The sequence below is a fragment of the Phyllostomus discolor genome, chromosome 4 (assembly GCF_004126475.2).
Source record: "Phyllostomus discolor isolate MPI-MPIP mPhyDis1 chromosome 4, mPhyDis1.pri.v3, whole genome shotgun sequence".
NCBI classification, from domain to species: domain Eukaryota; kingdom Metazoa; phylum Chordata; class Mammalia; order Chiroptera; family Phyllostomidae; genus Phyllostomus; species Phyllostomus discolor.
Window position 1 is genome coordinate 26,660,083 of NC_040906.2, and position 19,411 is coordinate 26,679,493.

General features: G+C 37.3%; 1 protein-coding gene across 2 annotated transcripts in view; it reads right to left on the bottom strand.

Moving 5' to 3' along the window:
- Positions 1-19,411, bottom strand: part of LOC114494393 (cytochrome P450 20A1) — a 69,686-nt gene that overhangs the window by 12,044 nt on the left and 38,231 nt on the right. For both annotated transcript variants that reach the window (XM_028509469.2, XM_036023043.1), the window contains 4 exons: positions 16,718-16,833; positions 15,857-15,911; positions 9,296-9,416; positions 3,261-3,372 (listed from right to left, as the gene is read on the bottom strand). In XM_028509469.2, the coding sequence (XP_028365270.1) occupies positions 3,261-3,372; positions 9,296-9,416; positions 15,857-15,911; positions 16,718-16,833 (404 nt within the window). The remainder of the gene's footprint in view (positions 1-3,260; positions 3,373-9,295; positions 9,417-15,856; positions 15,912-16,717; positions 16,834-19,411) is intronic.

Consider the following 19,411-nt stretch of genomic DNA (forward strand, 5'->3'; position numbering starts at 1 on the left):
AAAGAGTTATACCAACTGGTTGCCTCTTGAAGGCCCGACTGGGGACCTGGCCCGCAACTCAGGCATGTGCCCTGACCAGGAATGAGACCTGTGATGTTTTGGTTCAAGGCCAGCATTCAATCCACTAAGCCACACCAGCCAGGGCCACACTAAATTATTAAGAGCAGTATCCATGGGAAAGGGAGCTTTCCTTTATATTGAACATTAAAACAAGCATAAGAGGTATGTCTAGAAAAAGTCCAGCCATTGTTAATATACTATATTTTGCCATGTATGTGTGTACTTGTTTGCCCAAATTTTTTAGGGAAAATAAGAATGTACATTATACATGGATAGTACTAATTCCATATCTATATATTTTTAATTTTTATTTATGCTTATGCATTAAAAATGTAACTCTAGAAAGCAAAAGATATCCATATGCAAAAGAATACCCTGGAATACGATAACTGGTTTTGTTTCTAAATATAAATAAATACAAAATTGAACTAAAAAATTAAAACAATAGATTTTTTTTCTTGAAAGTTTGGGCCAAAAACATGGGTGCACATTAAACATGGCAAAATATAGTAACAAGAATGTTTTGCACAACAATGATATAACCTGGCAGCCAAGGAGAGTGGACTGGAATGCGTATGAATGAGCAATGATGATGTCACTGTACTAGTCAGCGGGGGCAGCAGATGCCATTGAGTGAACACGTATACTGAGTGGCTGTCTCATTGAAAATAATCGAGCAAGTAGAGAAACAAATCTGCAACGAAGTTTGCATTAAGCTTGAACATCCCTCCAAGAAAACTATATGGATAATTCAGAAGGCCACGATTAGCAGCTTCATCACGAAAACACACCTGCTCACGCATCACGTCTCGTGCAGAGTTTTTTAGCTAAACATCAAATCGCCCAGGTGACTCAGCCCCACAACACCCCAGATCTGGTGCCCTGCAACTTCTGTTTTTTTCCCAAACTAAATCACCCTTGAAAGGGAAGAGATTTCAGACCATCAGTGAGATTCAGGAAAATACCACAGGGTGGCTGATGGAGACTGGGAGAACTGTGTGAGGTCCCAAGGTGCCTACTCTGAAGGGGACAGAGACATCATTGTCCTATGTATCTGTATCTTCTTCAATAAATGTCTCTTATTTTTCATATTACATGGCTGGATACTTCTGGACAGAACTCGTATATTATTTTGTCATTTAAAATGATTGTGTTTTTCTTCACACAACAAAAAGAAGGACAACAACAAATTTGAAACAAAAAATAACCAGAATTGTCAGAAAATCAAACTGTATGGAAGTCTGACAATCAAGGAGTTAAAGAAGAAACATTCATCCAGACCAGTAGGAGGGGTGGAGACCGGCAGCCAGGTGGGAGAGGATTCGTGGCAAGGCTGCCAAGGCTGGAGGACCAGAGTGGGCAAGGCAGCAGCTGACAGAGTGGGTGAGGCTGTGGATGGTGGAGCATGCAGTTGCACATGTGTGTGCAGATAAACTGAGAGGAACAACTAGGGAATGAGACAGATCATGCAAGCCAGGGTTTCAACATGGGGAAAGAAAGCCTCAAAACCTTTGACTGAAAAATATCTATGGGGGTTGAGGTAACAGGATAAACTCCCAGCCTCACAGGAGAGCTCATTGGAGAGGCCCACAGAGTCCTAGAACGTACACAGAACCACCCACCTGGGCATAAGCACCAGAAAGGCCCAATTTGCTAGTGGAAAGCAGGGGAAGTGAATAAAAGGTGGTCAACAGCTGAGCAAGCAGCATTGTTCCCTCTCAGACCCCTCCCCCACATACAGCACCACAGCACATCAATGTGGGTTGCCCCACCCTGGCAAATACCTAAGGCTCTGCCACTTACATAACAGGTGCACTGAGACAAAATGATATGGCCCAAATGAAAGAACAGATCAAAGCTCCAGAAAAAATACAACTAAGTAACGAAGAGACTAACAACCTATCAGATGCACAGTTCAGAACTCTGGTAATCAGGATGCGCACAGAAAAGGTTGAGTATGGTTGCAAAATAGAGGATGAAGTGAAGGCTATGAAAAGTGAAATAAAAAAAAAAATCCAAGGAACCAACAGTGAAGGGCAGGAAACCAGGAATCAAATCAAGATTGGGAACCGAAAGAAGAAATAAACATTCAACTGGAAGAGAATGAAAAAACAAGAATTCAAAAAAATGAGGAGAGACTTAGGAACCTCTAGGACAACTTTAAACGTTTCAACATTCGAATGAGAGGGGTGCCAGAAGAACAGGAAGAGCAACAAATTGAAAACTTATTTGAAAACATAATGAAGGAGAACTTCCCCAATCTGGCAAAGGAAACAGACTTCCAGGAAGTCCAGGAAGCTCAGAGAGTCCCAAAGAAGTTGGACCCAAGGAAGCACACACCAAGGTACATCATAATTACATTACCCAAGATTAAAGATAAGGGGAGAATCTTAAAAGCAGTGAGAGAAAAGGAGACAGTTACCTACAAAGGAGTGCCCCAAAAACTGTCAGCTGATTTCTCAAGAGAAACCTTGCAGGCAAGAAGGGGCTGGAAAGAAGTATTCCAAGTCATGGAAGGAAAGGACCTACGTCCAAGATGGCTCTATCCAGCAAATCTATCATTTAGAATGGAAGGGCAGATAAAGTGCTTTCCAGATAAGGCAAAGTTAAAGGACTTCATTATCAATAAGCCCTTATTATATGAAATGTTAAAGGGACTTATGTAAGAAAAAGTAGATGGTCAAAAATATGAACAGTAAAATGACAACAAACTCACAACTATCAACAACTGAACTAAAACTAAAACAAAAACAAAAACTAACCAAACAACTAGAATGGGAACAGATTCACAGAAATGGAGATCACATTGGGGTTACCAGCGTGGAGGAGGGGGGATAATGGGGGGAAAGGCACAGGGAATAAGAAGCATAATGGGTAGGTACAAAATAGACAGGCAGAGGTTAAGAATAGTATGGGAAATGGAAAAGCCAAAGAACATATGTATGAACCATGGACATGAACTAAGGTGGGGGAATGCTGGTGGGAGGAGGGTACAGCGGGGAGGGGAATAAAGCAGAGGAAAAAATGGGACAACTGTAGTATCATAATCAATAAAATATATTTAAAAATAAAATGATTGAGTCTTTGACTTAATAATAGGTAGCATTTATTGGACACGTTAAATAATAACATTTAAAAATATAGACTAAATGAGTTGAAGAAAATAACTGAATGAGTTAAGTATATTTAATGTTTCCTACCTCTCTAGGAATAATAAATTTGTCAATCTTTCCTTCAATTACTTGAAGCCGGGCAGAAACTGGAGTCAGTTTGGCAGTTCGAACAGTTTCACAAAGCACCTGCCGACAATATCTGTTTAAAAAAAATTTATTTGAAGATTTACTTTGGGAGAAGCAGTTTAAAAGGTACATACATTGCAAAATATCATTCAACAACTTTTGTAACCTTCCTAATTTAAAATAGTCACATGATAATTCTTTCTTGTTTGAAGATGTTATATATTAGAAGTATATTAAGTCCAGCTGGTAAAGATTTAAACAAATAAAAATGCCTTTAAAAGTACCAGAAGAGCCCTGGCTGGTGTGGCTCAATAGATAGAGCACCAGCCTGTGAACCAAAGGGTTGCTGGTTCGAGCCCCATTCAGAGCACATGCCTGGGTTGTGGGCCAGGTCAGGTCCCCAGTGGGGTGTGCACAGGAGGCCACCACACATTGATGTTTCTCTCCCTCTCTTTCTCCCTCCCACTGCCTAAAGTGAATAAATGAAATCTTAAAAAAGTACCATAAGAAAAGTCAAAACAACATTTTTATAATTTTTGAGTAGAAAAGTCCTTTATGTTTAAGATGAGATTTAATAAAATTTTTAATAAAGGCCTCTTCTAATAAAAAATTATATAAATATTGACACAATGATAGAAAATATAAAGAAAAATACAGATAACCTGATTATACATTTTAAAAAATATATTTTGCAATCATTATATATAAAATTAAAAAACAACTAGGAAAAATATTTACAGTAAATATATCTTTAATGTAGCAAAGCTCTTTAAAAATCCATAATTAAAATAATCAAACATCCCAATAGATATACGGACAGAGAAAAAGCAATTAACAAAATAATACAAGTGGCCTGCGAACATCTGAAATGATACTCAACCTCACTAACAATGGAAAGATTGACAATCAAAGCATTGTTTTTACTTGCCAGATTAGGAAAGATGAAAAAGAATGACAATAGACAGTACTAATAAAAAATGGGGAAAAAAGCCCTGGCTGGTGTGGCTCAGTAGATTGAGCATAGGACTGTGAACAAAAGGGTAGCTGGTCTGATTCCTGTTCAGGGCACATGCCTGGGTTGCAGGCCAGGTGCCCAATAGGGGGCGCTCAAGAGGTAACCACAGATGGATGTTTCTCTTGTTTCTTTTTTCCCTCCCTTCACCTTTCCAAAAATAAATAAATAAAATCTTTTTCAAAGTGGGGAAAATACACTCAAAGTTGACTGGTAGAAATATAAATTGGTATAATCTTTCTGAAGGGTAATTTGGCAACTTACAGTATAAGAATATTAAGTGTGCATCACCAGAGAATAAAACTAAAATGTACTGAAATCTTGCTATGAGCCAGTTCTATTAGTTTCTATGCAATATCTTTTTTAATCCTTAAAAGAACCTCATAGATCTTATTATTTTAATTTTATAGATTTAAAAAAAGAGGAATTATACTATTGCATATATCCCTAAATAATAACCTCATTAGTATTTATTAATAGAAACAATTACTGTATTTTGGTGTGCATAATGGGCTCCCATGTATAATACACACCCATGTTTTGTGCACATTATACATGGGATTATTATACCCATGGTATGTAATCATACCCATGTATAATACGCATCCTTATTTTTCCCTAAAAAATTTGGCCAAGAAAGTGTGCATTAGACATGGCAAAAGATGGTAGAAATGTTAGCAAAGATGTAAGCATAGGAATGCTGATCATTTATAATATCTAAAAACAGAAACCAAAGAGGAAACATCCTTCTTTTATTCATTGAACAAATATTTACTGGGTATGTACTACATTAGGACCACTGCATTAGATACTCAGCTACAGCAATGAACAAGTCAGACACCCTCAAAGGAAGTCAAAGCCTAGTTGACAGGGGAAGGGAGAAAAGCAAGAACATCAAGGATGAACAATTACCAAAGCACAATAACTGTTACGGTAAAGAAAGTTCTGGGAACTAGTGGGGAACACATGGAAGGAGCACCTACCTAGAGAAAGAACTATGCAGAAAAATAAACACTTAGACTGAGGCTTGCAGGAAAAAAGGGAGGAAAAGAGAGTCTACACAAAGAAAGAGTCTGCCAAAGCCAGAAGATATAAAAGAGTGTTTGAAAAAACAAAAGAATTTCAGTATAGCTGAATCCAAGGGTATGAACAGGCACAAGTAATAAGAGATAAAATAGGAGAGGAATGCAAAGGTTAGCTGTTGAAATGCCTTATAAAAGCTATGTTAGTTTAAATTTTATCTTAATGGCAACCAGAAGTCACTGAAGGATTTTAAATTGGGAAGTCATCTAATCAGATGTGACTCCCAGATATATAAAGATTACTTCAGCACAGTGACTCTCAACTTTGGCTACATATTAGAATCATCTGGGAAGCTTTTAAAATTCTGATGCTAGAAATTGTTGGTTTGGGATTGCTCCCAGGTTATCTGTGTTTCTACAGCACCTGAAGTGATTACAGTGTGCAGTAACAGGCTCCAGTAGCAATTTGGAGAAATGAACTGGAAGGGAGCAAGATGCAAAACTGTTGAAATATCCCAGACAAGCTGATTGCGGTCTGAATAAAATGGACACAGCAGAAAGAACTAAAGTAAACTTCCAACTAAAAGTTGTTTAGAAAGTATAGTCAACAGAACTAGATCAGTGACTGGTTGTGGTGGAGTTACTACATATAAGAATACTGTCCATAAAATACCTAGAGAAATAATGGAATTTACAGGAGAGTTATATGTTATGTATTTATTTGTTAATGTTTTTAAAATTTGTTTCAAATACATATGTGTATATGCACAGAAAAATCTGGAATAGTAGTAAAATAGTTAACAATTTTTATCCCTAAGGGTACATGTATAAATAATGTGCCTTCTGCTTTGGCTGGGTGGCTCATTTGGTTGGAGCATTGTCTTGTACACCAAAATGTTGTGGGTTTGATCCCTGGTCAGTGCACATATCTAGGTTGTGAGTTTGATTCCTGGTCAGGATACATATGAGAGGCAACCGATCAATTTCTCTTTCTCACATTGATCTTTCTCTCTCTTTCTCTCACTTCCTCTCTCTCCAAAATCAATAAACACATTCTTGGGTGTGGATTTAAAAAACATTTTTTTAAAGAACAAATAATGTGCTTTCTATACCTACTTCATACAATTCTGTATTATAAAAATTTCAAAGAACAACTATGTATTACTTTAAAAATTAAAGGTAGTTATATTAATGTAATAAACAACACTTCCAACATTTTGAAAATTTTGCAACAGAAGCCTCCCCATGAAACCCATGGCTTCAAGTTTTTTCCAATGGCTATATCCCTGTCTTCATTTCTGTAGTTGAAAGATGCTCCAAATTAGGGTTGTTTGTTACCCAGTCTCACACTTCAATTTCCTAAGTAGCCACAGCTCCTATTTTTAACAAATCTTTTCAAATATTACTTACATATAAAAAGTCATCTACATTTTAGCCCTCAGTGGATTGAGTGCAGGACTGTGAACCAAAGGGTCACTGGTTCAATTCCCAGTCAGGGCACATGCCTGGGTTGAGGGCCAGGTCCCCAGTAGGAGGCATGCGAGAGGACACCACGCATTGATATTTCTCTCACTCTCTTTCTCCCTCCCTTCCCCTTCTCTAAAAATAAATAATATCTTTAAAAAGTTCTTTGTATTTCAAAATAATTTTTTACTTTTCAATTATAGTTGACATACAGCATTGTTAGCTTCTGATTTCACATATGTGAAATCCTAAAAAATTCACTTATTTTAGCTGTATATTTTATTAAATTTTAGTAATTGCATACAATTGTGTAACCACAACTACAAGAAAGACATAGAACAAGAACATTCCCTCATCCTAAACCTTTACTCCTTTGTAGCTTATCCCCTCCGCATTCCCTGCCCCAGAGAGGCACTGATCTGCTTTCTATCACAACAGTTCTGCCTTTTCTATAATTTCGCCTAAATGAAATCATAGTGTTGGCAATCTTTGTGTCTGACTTCTTTCTCTCAGCATGAGATTTTCCATGCTGTTGTGTGTATTGACAATACTTTATTTTTTATCTTAAAAATATTACTTCCCTTACTATCAGTTAAGAAAAGTAATTCTATGTTGTACTCAACTACATTGTAAGCAGATTTAACTGAGAAGTATTATTTTATGGCCTTTTGCCTGTAAACATAAAAATGAAGACAACAGTGTAAGTCACGCATTTCTTCAGGGCAACTCTGCCGTCTGCGTTTTTGGCAGTTAGAGAAGGGGGAGGACGAGCTTCTCTGTGCCTCCCCCGGTTTCTCCAGCTCTGGCAGAGATGTTTTCTGTAATTGGTTTTCCACATTTGCCAAGAGTCTGTTTCCTCAACATTCAACATGTTTATCCGAAGTCTTGTAATAGTTCCAAAAATAATAAAACAGGTCCCAAGCATAAAAATGATAGACATACAACACATTAGGGGTTTTTTTTTTTGTTGTTGTGGCTTTGGTTCTTTTAAACAACTTTTTTTAATTTTTATTTTTAAACTTTTTTTATTGATTAATTTTTAGAGAAAGAGGGGGAGGGAGAGAGAGAGAAATATCGATTTGCTGTTTCACTTATTTATACATTCATTGGTTGCTGCTTGTTTGTGCCCTAACTAGGGATCAAACCTGCAACCTTGGCGTATCTGGATTACGTGCTAACCAACTGAGCCACACAGCCAGGGCTCTTTTAACAATATTTCATGCCAAATCATGTGGTAGAAATTAATTTTTCTTCACAGTAATAAAACCCACTAAAGAAATGCAGTCAACGACTCATGCAGAGGCTGAGAATTATCTGCAGAGGCTGACCCAAGACAGTGGCCACCTCAGTGACCAAGACTTCGCATCAGTGATACGTGAAAGGTTTGGTTAACTTCAGTGCTGCATCCTCAGGAGGACAAAAGCTGACTCAAGGTATATGCTTCTGACATAGCATCTGCAAGGCTGTTCTTAGTCTGATGAAATCCACTTCTCATACTGTCAAACATTAACATGAAAAGGCAACACTATGTTTTTATTTTATCCAAACCTCCCATCAGTCTAAGATAGTAAAGTGTCCCAACAATCAATTTCTCTGCTTTAATAATTAGATGTTTGACAAGTGAAATATTTAGGCTTCCTTTTTTAACTTATTATTTTAGAGAGAGAGAGAGAGAGGAAGGGAAAGAGAGAGAAACATTGATTTATTGTTCCACCTATTTATGCATTCATTGGTTGATTCTTGTATGTGCCCTGACTAGATTGAACCTGCAAACTCTGGCATATCGTGACAATGCTCTAAGCCAGCAGACCTCAACCTTTTTGGCACCAGGGACCAGTTTCGTGGAAGATGGGGTGGAAGGTGGAAGGTGGAAGGTAAGGGGAGACAGGAGGTCGAGCTCAGGTGAGCTTTGCTCATGGCCCAGGGATTGGGGACCCCTCCTCTAATCAACTGAACTGCCCGGCCAGGCCCAGACTTCCTTTTAAATTACTGTTACTTTTTATTACTATAACACAATTTGTTTATTCACCAATTGATAAATACCTGGACTGCTTCCAGTTTTTATGCTATTAGAAATAATATTGCTATGAACATTTGCACACAGGTTTGTGTGATCATTTGTTTTTATTTCTCTTGGGTGATATCTAGGAATAAAATTGCTGAGTCGTATCATACGGCAAGTGTGTGTTTAACTTTATAAGTTCCTGCCACACTGTTTTCCTACAGGACTGTACCACTTTCCATTCCCACCAACAAGGTACGAATGTTCCACTTACGTGGCATCACTGATATTGTTTTATACAGGATAATGTGAAGCTTTCCCAGAACTACCATATGGTTCTAAAAAGTAAATTATCTATTAAAATCTTATGTAAATATTTTAAGTACTGTACAGTTGTATAGCTTTCCTAGATACTAGCATTAGCTTTAAATTACACAGTCAAACCAGTTCAAATTTACCTTTTAATGATTTCCTCTTCCTTTTCTTGTATTCTTACCTGAGCTGCTCAATTTTCTCTGGGGTAACAGGACCCTTCCCCAAAACTTGGTCTATCTCTTCATACAGTTTTTTCTGCACTTCTTCAGAGGTGGTTAAAAAACAGATTGCCCAGGTGCACACTAAGTGAAAATTTATATTAATAACAATGAAAATAGCTAATTCATAGTTTGGGTATAGAACAAGAAAAAAACTTATGTTTTCTTATTTCCTTTTTTTCTGATACAGAAGATAAATGCTACCAAAGAATAAAACAAAGTGTTCACAGCATTTATATTTCACTGAAGAGAACAAACATATTTACAGAATACCCCCCAACAGAGATGGTACAATCTGGAAGATTCCTTCTTCCTTGGTTTCTCTATCTCAGTCAGGGCCTGCCCTCGCTCCTTTCCCTCTCTTTCTTAATCCTCACCCAAGGATATGTTTGTATTTTTTATAGAGAGAGGAAGGAAGAGAGAGAGAAACACTGATGTGAGAGAGAAACATCGATCGATTGCCTCCCATACACGCCCCAACCAGGGATCAACCCTCAACCTAAGTATGTGCCTTGACCAGGAATCAAATACGCAACCCTCTGGTGTACAGGACAACATGCCAACCACATGAGCCACCTGGCCAGGGCTGGAAGATTTCTTTCTTAAAATGGCAAATAATTGAACCCACTTAATGCATCATACTTGGGTAAATAGTAATGATAATAAACATACTTCATATCTGGGGGAATGTTAAATGTTGGTAACTTTGATGGATTGTCTAGTTCACTCAAACTTGTAAAATCAAAAACTGACTTATCGGGTCACTCAGGAGCCCTAAGGAAATGATTCATACAAGTCAAAGTGGCAGGATACTTACCTGCAAATCAATGTTTTAAATTTTTACTTGTAACGGTAGATACACTGGCTCAATGACTGGAACTGGCTATTGCTTAGGACAGTGGTTCTCAAAAATCACCTGGAAGTTGGTTGATGGAACAATCTCACATCTAGAGATTCTGATTTATTAGGTTTAGGGTAGGATCCAAGCATCTGTACTTGTGACAAATACAACAATTACTTTGATAAATACCAAAATTGGAAAGTCACCAGCTTATGGTTTACTTTCAGTTAAAATTGCTTATGGATTATGTTCACTATGAAAATGAAAAGGTAAGAAAATTACATAATGAGCTTAAACTAGAGAAACTAGAGTAGTTATATTTCCTTTAGTAATCCACTGGAATTGCAACTACTCAAAGAATTAAATCATCCAGATATATACCATATTTTACCATGCATCATGCACACTTTTTTGCCCAAATTTTTGAGGGAAAAATAAGGATGCACATTACACATGAGTAGTACTAAGTCCATATCTATATAAATGTTTTTAATTCTTTTATTTATGCTTATATGTGAAAAATGTTAATCTAGAAAGCAATGATATTTGTATACAAAATAATACCCTGAAATATGATAATCAGTTTTGTATATAAATATAATAAATAATTGAATTAAAATTAAAATGACCTCTGGCTGGTATGGATCAGTGGATTAAGTGCCGGCCTGCACACCAAAGGGTCTCCATTTTGATTCCCAGTCAGGACACATGCCTGGGTTACAGGCCAGCTCCTCAATAGAGTTAACTACACACTGATGTTTCTCTCCCTCTCTTTCTGCCCCCATTCCCCCCTCTCTAAAAAATATATATATATATAATCTAGCCCTGGCTGGTGTAGCTCAGTGGATTGAGCACAGGTTGTGAACCAAAGCATTACAGGTTCGATTCCTAGTACATGCCTGGGTTGCAGGCCACAGTCCCCAGCAACTGCACATTGATGTTTCTCTCTCTCTCTTTCTCCTTCCCTTCCCTCTCTAAAAATAAGTTAAATCTTTAAAAAATTAAAAATAAATATAATCTCTAAAATTAAAATGAAAGTTTTTTTCCTGAAAGTTTGGGCCAAAATTGTGGGTGCGCAGCATACATGTGAGCACATTATACATGGCAAAATACAGTAGTACTTCTTTCCCTAGATTATTCTTGAGATGACTATCTGCAGCTACTTTTTCTATGTCAAGCATTTTTAAAAATATGTTTACTAATTTCTACCTCTGCTTATAATCTCTTTCCTGAGCTAATAAGGGCTGATGTAAATTTGTCTCAAAGTTAAATTTTTTTTCTTTCTCGACAATTTTACAGATAGGAGATTTTTAAAAAAATATTTAATTTATTTATTTTTAGAGAGAAAGGAAGGGAGGGAGAAAGAGGACAGAAATACCTCTCATGCATCCCCCACTGGGGACTTGGCCTGCAACCCAGGCATGTGCCCTAACTAGGAATCGAACCAGAGACCCTTTGCTTTGCAGTCCGGCACTCAATCCATTGAGCCACATCAGTCAGGACCCAAAGTTAAGTTTTTTTAATATTTGCCTAACTCACGTATTATCCGATTCCTAAAAATATAATTCATTTTCTACACTAAATATTATTAATATAGTCAATAGCTTCCTGGTCCTCAATTATTTTGATAATTTATTGATATCTAGAGTTCAAAAAAGGCACATGATGAGTAACTACCTGTCCTTAACTTTTTCCTACATGTTTCTTTATTATGGCTTTTGAGTGACCTGCAGAATTTTTGTTAAATGAACAAATAAAAGAGAAACAGACTCACAGAGAGAGAACATTTTGACAACTGCCAGAAGGAAGAGGGGTTGGCTGGGTTGGGGGGTAGATGAAAAAGTAGAAGGGATTAAGAACAACAATTGGTTGTTTCAGACTAGTCATGGGGATGTAAAGAACAGCATAGGAAATATAGTCAATAATATTCTAATAACTATGTATGGTATCAGATGGATATAAGATTTATCAAAACAATCACTTAGTAAGTTATGTAACGTCTAATCACTGGGGCATATACCTGAAGCTAATATAATAATGTATGTCAACTTTAACTGAAAAATAAAAATGATTTAAAAAAGAAAAAAAGTGACATGAAAACTAGTACAGAGAGTGTACAAATGTATATATATGCAATGTACACAATACTGAAAGATGGAACACAAAGATTTGAATACAGTAGGTACTTGTATACCCGCTTGACCAAATAATCACTTAAAATTAATGAACGGTAGGCTTAATAATCTCAAACACTGGGAACTTCCATCCAAGATAGAGGTGTAGATAGATGCATTTTTCCTCCTTGCATAACCAAAAGAAGGACAACAACAAATTTAAAAACAAAAAATAACCAGAACTGCCAGAAAATCAAACTGTATGGTGGTCCAACAATCAAGGAGTTAAAGAAGAAACATTCCTTCAGACCAGTAGGAGACGGGCAGCCAGGGCAGAGAGAATGTGCGGCAAGGCAGCAGTTGGCAGACTGAACAAGCAAGGTAATGGCTGGCAGACTGGGTGGTCCCACATTTGTAGGCAGATAACCAGGAGGAACAACAGGGGCAGAGCCCAGGGTTCCAGTGTGGAGGAAATAAAGCATCAAAACCTTTGGCGGTAAAGACCAGTGGGAGTTGCAAGTGGAGGGAGAGACTCCCAGTTTCACAGAAGAGTTCGTTTTAGAGACTCACAGGGCCCTAGAACATACACAAAACCACCAACCCAGAATCAGCACCAGAAGGGCCCAGTTTGCTAGTGCGTAGTTGGGGAAGTGACTGGAAGCTGGTCAACAGCTGAGCAAGCAGTATTGTTCCCTCTTGGACCCCTCTTGCACATACAGTGCCACAACACATCAATGTGGGTGGCCCTGCCCTGCTGAATACCTAAGGCTCCACCACTTACAACCTAAAAGGGGTGCCCAGACAAAAAAATATGGCCCAAATGAAAGAACAGATCAAAACTCCAGAAAAAATACAACTAAGAAAGGAAGAGACTGCCAACCCACCAGATGCAAAGTTTAGAACTCTGGTAATCGGGATGCTTACAGAAAAGGTTGAGTATGGTCACAAAATAGAGGAAGAAGTGAAGGCTACGCAAAATGAAATAAAGAAAAATATTCAGGGAAACAAAAGTGAAGGGAAGGAAACCAGAACTCAAATCAAGATTTGGAACAGAAGGAAGAAATAAACATCCAACCAAAACAGAATGAAGAAACAAGAATTCAAAAAGATGAGGAGAGGCTTAGGAACCTCCAGGACATCTTTAAACATTCCAACATTCGAATGAGAGGGGTGCCAGAAGAAGTGGAAGAGCAACAAATTGAAAACTTATTTGAAAACATAATGAAGGAGAACTTCCCCAATCTGGCAAAGGAAACAGACTTCCAGGAAGTCCAGGAAGCTCAGAGAGTCCCAAAGAAGTTGGACCCAAGGAAGCACACACCAAGGTAAATCATAATTACATTACCCAAGATTAAAGATAAGAGGAGAATCTTAAAAGCAGCGAGAGAAAAGGAGACAGTTACCTACAAAGGAGTGCCCCAAAAACTGTCAGCTGATTTCTCAAGAGAAACCTTGCAGGCAAGAAGGGGCTGGAAAGAAGTATTCCAAGTCATGAAACGAAAGGACCTACCTCCAAGATTACTCTATCTAGCAAAGCTTTTATTTAGAATGGAAGTGCTTTCCAGATAAGGTCAAGTTAAAGGAGTTCATCATCACCAAGCCCTTATTATATGAAACGTAAAGGGACTTACCTAAGAAAAAGTAGATGGTCAAAAATATGAACAGTAAAATGACAACAAACTCACAACTATCAACAACTGAACTAAAACTAAAACAAAAACAAAAACTAACCAAACAACTAGAACGGGAACAGATTCACAGAAATGGAGATCACATTGGGGGTTATCAGCATGGAGGAGGAGGGGGGATAATAGAGGAAAAGGTACAGGGAATAAGAAGCACGAATGGTAGATACAAAATAGACAGTGGGACATCTAAGAATAGTATAGGAAATGGAGAAACCAAAGACTTATATGTACAACCCATGAACATCAACTAAGGGGGACGATGCTGGTGGAGGAGGGGTGCAGGGCAGGGAGGAATAAAGGAGGAGGGGGAAATGAAACAACTGCAATAGCATAATCAATAAAATATATTTTTAAAAATCTCAAACACTGGTTCTTTTGTAGAACTCTATTAAAAATAAAGTATGACTGGGGAATAACTTTAAATTGTTATTTTAAGCCAATGAACATTCTTTAATTACACTACTAAACCAAGACACAATTTTACTGTTGGAAGATACCATGGAGGTTATCTTCAGCTAAATCCTTATTTTAAAAAGGAGAAAATGCAGAGGTAAGTACCTTGTTCAAGGCTAGTAAGCAGTGGAGGAGGAACTTTAATTAAGGTTTCCTATCTTACCTCTCAAAAGCTTCAGAGATGACAAAAAATAACCTATCAACATGAAAAGAAATAATAATACTCTGAAAATTTCCACTGAAAACAGCAAATTAGATTAAAATATTGACTCATCCTTGGAAAATGGTTACCTTTTGTGTTATCTGGAGCACAAATGATTCAGATTTTTTGAAGGTCTTTGGCAAAAATATGTTTTAATGTACTAAAATTTTAAAACAAGTTAAGCATTTAAAGAAAAGGTTTGATACATTATGTTTGACACGTGCTTACTGAAATTCCATTTAATTTATAATATCTGGACATCTCTGTCAAAAATTTTACAACAAGCCCTGGCTGGTGTGGCTCAGTGGATTGAGCACCAGCCTGCGAAATGAAAGGTCACTGGTTCGATTCCCAGTCAGGGCACATGCCTGGGTTGTGGGCCAGGTTCCCCGCCGGGGGCATGTGAAAGGCAACTGATTGATATATCTCTTGTACACTGATGTTTCTCTCCCTCTCTTTCTTCCTCCCTTTCCCTCTCTCTAAAAGGGAATAAATAATATCCTTAAAAAATTTTACAACAAGAAAAATTTATGAAAGTTTATATTTGTCATCATTGTTTTTAAGAAAATTTCCTTCAACAGAAATATCTGTAAATGAAATCCTTCAAGTGAACATAAATTTTCTAGATTTTAAACTAATGTTTTAATACTTCCTTTAGCATTTTAGTATTTTGTTAGTATATTTTTATAGATGCACATAAATTTCTGTAAATACTGTATAAATGAATGGCAACTCTGCTAAACTAAAACCCAGTAAGGAAACTAAGAAACATATCACACATTTTAGATTTTTAAATAAAAATCGCCTTCAGTACCAAGAAAAGAGTTCTTTTAAATCATGATCTCTGTGGCCTCTCTCTTCTGTTGGTAGACCTTAATGATAGCGGACTGAATTGGAGTCAAAGTGGAATTTCTCAGCAGGAGACTGAAACGCTCATTGCTTGGTTGGACAGGTGTCAATAGCGGTTCATTTTAAAAGCACTAACTAGAATTCACAATCCATAAACTGTGTCAAAAATTGTATGGCAATGTTCAGAGGCGGCACAGAACACCTGGGGTTAAAAAAAGAAAAAGGTGCCTGTGTGAATGAAGCCTTTCAAACAATAGTACAAAAGAGGGAAGGGAAATCATAAAGAGTTCTTACAAACTGTGTTTCTTTTATTTCAGAATAGCTTTACCTTAGTATATTTTATACTCTTCCTCAAGAAGGAATCGAGTTACACTTACATTTTGCAGTTATTATGCAACTGGCCAGAGAAAATATCATGCTGTCTTCTAGGATCTAGAAAACAAAACTAAGTTTAGAAAGTACGAAATGCAAGGTGGCCTGTATCCCCTACTAAAATAACCTCGAGTATAGAATTGAGAGTCAAGGAAAGGGAAAAAAGTATATTATTTCTTAATTTCACTTTAAAAAAATCTATGTAAACACCAACTAAATATTATATTGCCTTTTTTCCTTTGGTAAACATTTATCAACAATATTACTATCCCATGATACATTTCTGCAAACAAACTGGCTCAGTCCTCTCTTTCGGGCTTGGCCTGGTGCAGCAACGAAGCCTCAGGGACAGTGGAGAAGAGCCTGCCACTCACTTCCTTGGAGCCTGATTCAATTTCTGCACTCACACACACACCAGGAAACCACTTCTGTCTACAAAGACTTTCACATGTAGAATCGGGATGAGGATTCCTACTATCAAAGGGTGTGGCAGTAACAGTTTTGCTCCTGTCCTTTGCCTGACAACACCGCACAGTGGTGTGCTGGGGGTAACAGACACACTGAAACAAGCCGTGCCGCCACACCTGGTCACACGGGCGGAGCAGCTTAGTCGATAAAGACAGAAGTCCTCCTATTTTACGATCAGAGAATTTGGGCTCAATATTTGTTTGCCCAAATACTAAATAACATACAGCTGCTTCAAAGAGCTAAAGAACAGGAGACTAAATATTACATTGTTTATGAATAATGTACATTAAAGAAAAGAAAGCCATTGAATTTTGAAGGAATTTTGGGTTAAATTAATAAAAACACTCTATATGTATGTGATTATCTTTTATTTGATAAATATTTAACAATTATTTTACCTGTTGGTCATTAAGGTTCCCCTGTACTAAGGAGTCAATGAAAATATATTGACTGAAGTTCCTTCCTTTTCGTTCTTTTATGATTTTCTTCAACATAGATTCCAGTTGCATAAGGGCTTAGAGTAGAAAAACAAAAAAGATTTTAGAGTATACGCATGTGTAAAAATTAAACTTTTAAAATATTTCTGTACAATGCTACCACTGCGGAATAAAATTTTCAAAGGTAAAAGAGTAGTAACCAACGATTTTTAAAAAAGCTAATTTATGTTTAAACTCATCTACTTTATCTTCCTTCTTTTTACTAACTTCTGCCATATGTATAAAAAAGTACATAAGACACATATATGTGCACAGTTTAAGAAGTAACTGTAAAGCAAACACCTACAATGTCACCACCCAGGCCAAGAAGTAGAACAATGCCAGCACCTTAGAGGCCTCCCCTGACATTATCCACCTGCCTTCTAAATTTTGTCCTCTTAACTTCCTTCTTCTCTGAAATCAGGCATCTCTCATTTAGGGACAGAAACAGATGTGAAATAAGCAGAAAAGTAAATTTCTGAAATTTAAAAGATATGGAATAAATAACTGATATCCAACAATCAATAAAATTATCCAAAGATCATTTCTCAGTCCCCACCTTACTTGCTCTATCACAGCATTTGATGATGCTGATCACTGACTCTCCAGGAAACACTTTCTCGTTCAGCTTCCAGAATTCCTCACTCTTCTGACTCCCCACTCCCCGCCCCACACATTACTGCCTGTTCATTTGCAGCATCCTTTGTTGATTCCTTCTCATCTCTAGAATTTTTTCACAACAGAAGGTCCAAGGTCAGGACTCAGTGTTTGGACCTCTTCTTTTTCTATTTACATTCATTAGATTGGTGATCACCAGTCTCAAGACTTTAAATACAATTTATGTACTTAATAGTCCCAAGTTTATTATGTCCAGCGAGGACCTCTTTCCCCTGAACTCCAGACTCATATATTTTATAACCATCTCAGCATCTCCACTTGGATATCTGAAGCATATTAAACATACATATCCGATATTGAACTGCTAATCTTTCTCTCCAAAGTTGGATCTTCCTAGTCCGTCCCATATTACTGCCCCAACACTTTATTTTCCAGTACTCAGGTATAGGACCTTGGTGTCTCATTCTCTCTTATACCACACGTCTAATCTGTCAGCCAATGTTGGTGGCTCTATCTTCAAAACACAGAACTATTTTATTCTACTTTTTTTGTTGTTCTATATTTTCTGCTGCCTGTCACCTAGTCCATGCCACATTATTCCTCTTGCTTGGTTCACTGCAATGGCTCCGTAAGTAGTCTTCCAGCTTCTGCTCTGGACACCTATGGTCTATCACAGTAGCCAGAGTGATCCTTTGAAAACATAACTCAGATCATAGCTTTGTTCAAAATCTTCCAGTGGCTTCCTATCTCATATTAACAACCAATTCACACAATGACCTATAAACCAGACAAAATCTGTCCCTCTCCCCGGTCTTTCTGGCCTCATCTCCTTCTATTCCTCTCTGACTCACTTTACTCCAGCCATACCCTGTTATACTTCAAATGCACCAGGGAGAATCCCATCTCAAGGACTTTGCAACTACTTTTCCTCTACATGGAATATTCTTCCCTCAGACATGAGGATATCCACATGCTCTGCATTGACTGGTTGCCTTATCTCTTAGAAGTATTTGCTCAAAAGCCACCTAATCTTGGTGAGGCTGTTTCTAATAACCTTATTTAAAACTGACCACCCCAATTCTAGCACCCCATTCCACCTCCTGATTTCATATTCTCCACAGCACTTTTCATATTTTAACATACTATTCAGTTTACTTATTTAGATTATTGTCTGCCTCTTCCCACTAGAATGTGCTGCCATGAAAATAGGAATTTTTTATTTGTTTTATAATTTTATTTAAAATCAAAAATTATAAATTACTAATTTTAATTCATAGTACTTGAACCAATTTGTGTGAAATACGATTGTTATTAAGGGAATTAGTCTAAATGCATCCACCAAAATAGTCAGAATGGGCCCTGGCTGGTGTGGCTCAGTGGGTTGAGCACTGGCCTGCAAACCGAAGGGTTGTTGGTTCCATTCCCAGTTGGGGCACGTGCCTGGGTTGCAGGCCATGTCCCTGCTTGAGTGCAAGAGGCAACCAATCGATGTTTCTCTCTAAAGCAAATAAACCCCTTCCCCTGTCTCTAAAAGTAAATAAATAAAATCTTTAAAAAAAGATAATCAGAATGGTATCAAAAAAAAAAAAACAGATAGCATAAAATGTGCCAGTTAAATTGGCTTTGTGGGACTTATGTTGGACATCAAGGGAATCACCAGAATGGTATGCTCCATGAGGACAGGGATTGCTGTCTTCTATACAAAGAAGAATGCCTAGCACATATGGACCTCAATAAATATTTGTTGAAATAATTAAGGAAGAGAATCCTGGGAAGCAATACTATTATATATGGGAAATAATTCATTATTTCAATGTATATTATGTATTTCAATTTACCCAGCCTACTTCCAAAAAAGAAAATGAAGCAGCTCAGAATAAAGGTATTAAAGCATTACGTTCGTTAAATTACTGACAAATATATAGAAAAAAATAAAAAGGGAGAGAATAATTGGGAAGCCATCTTAAACTAAAATTGCTATTTTTCTGTGTAGAGTTT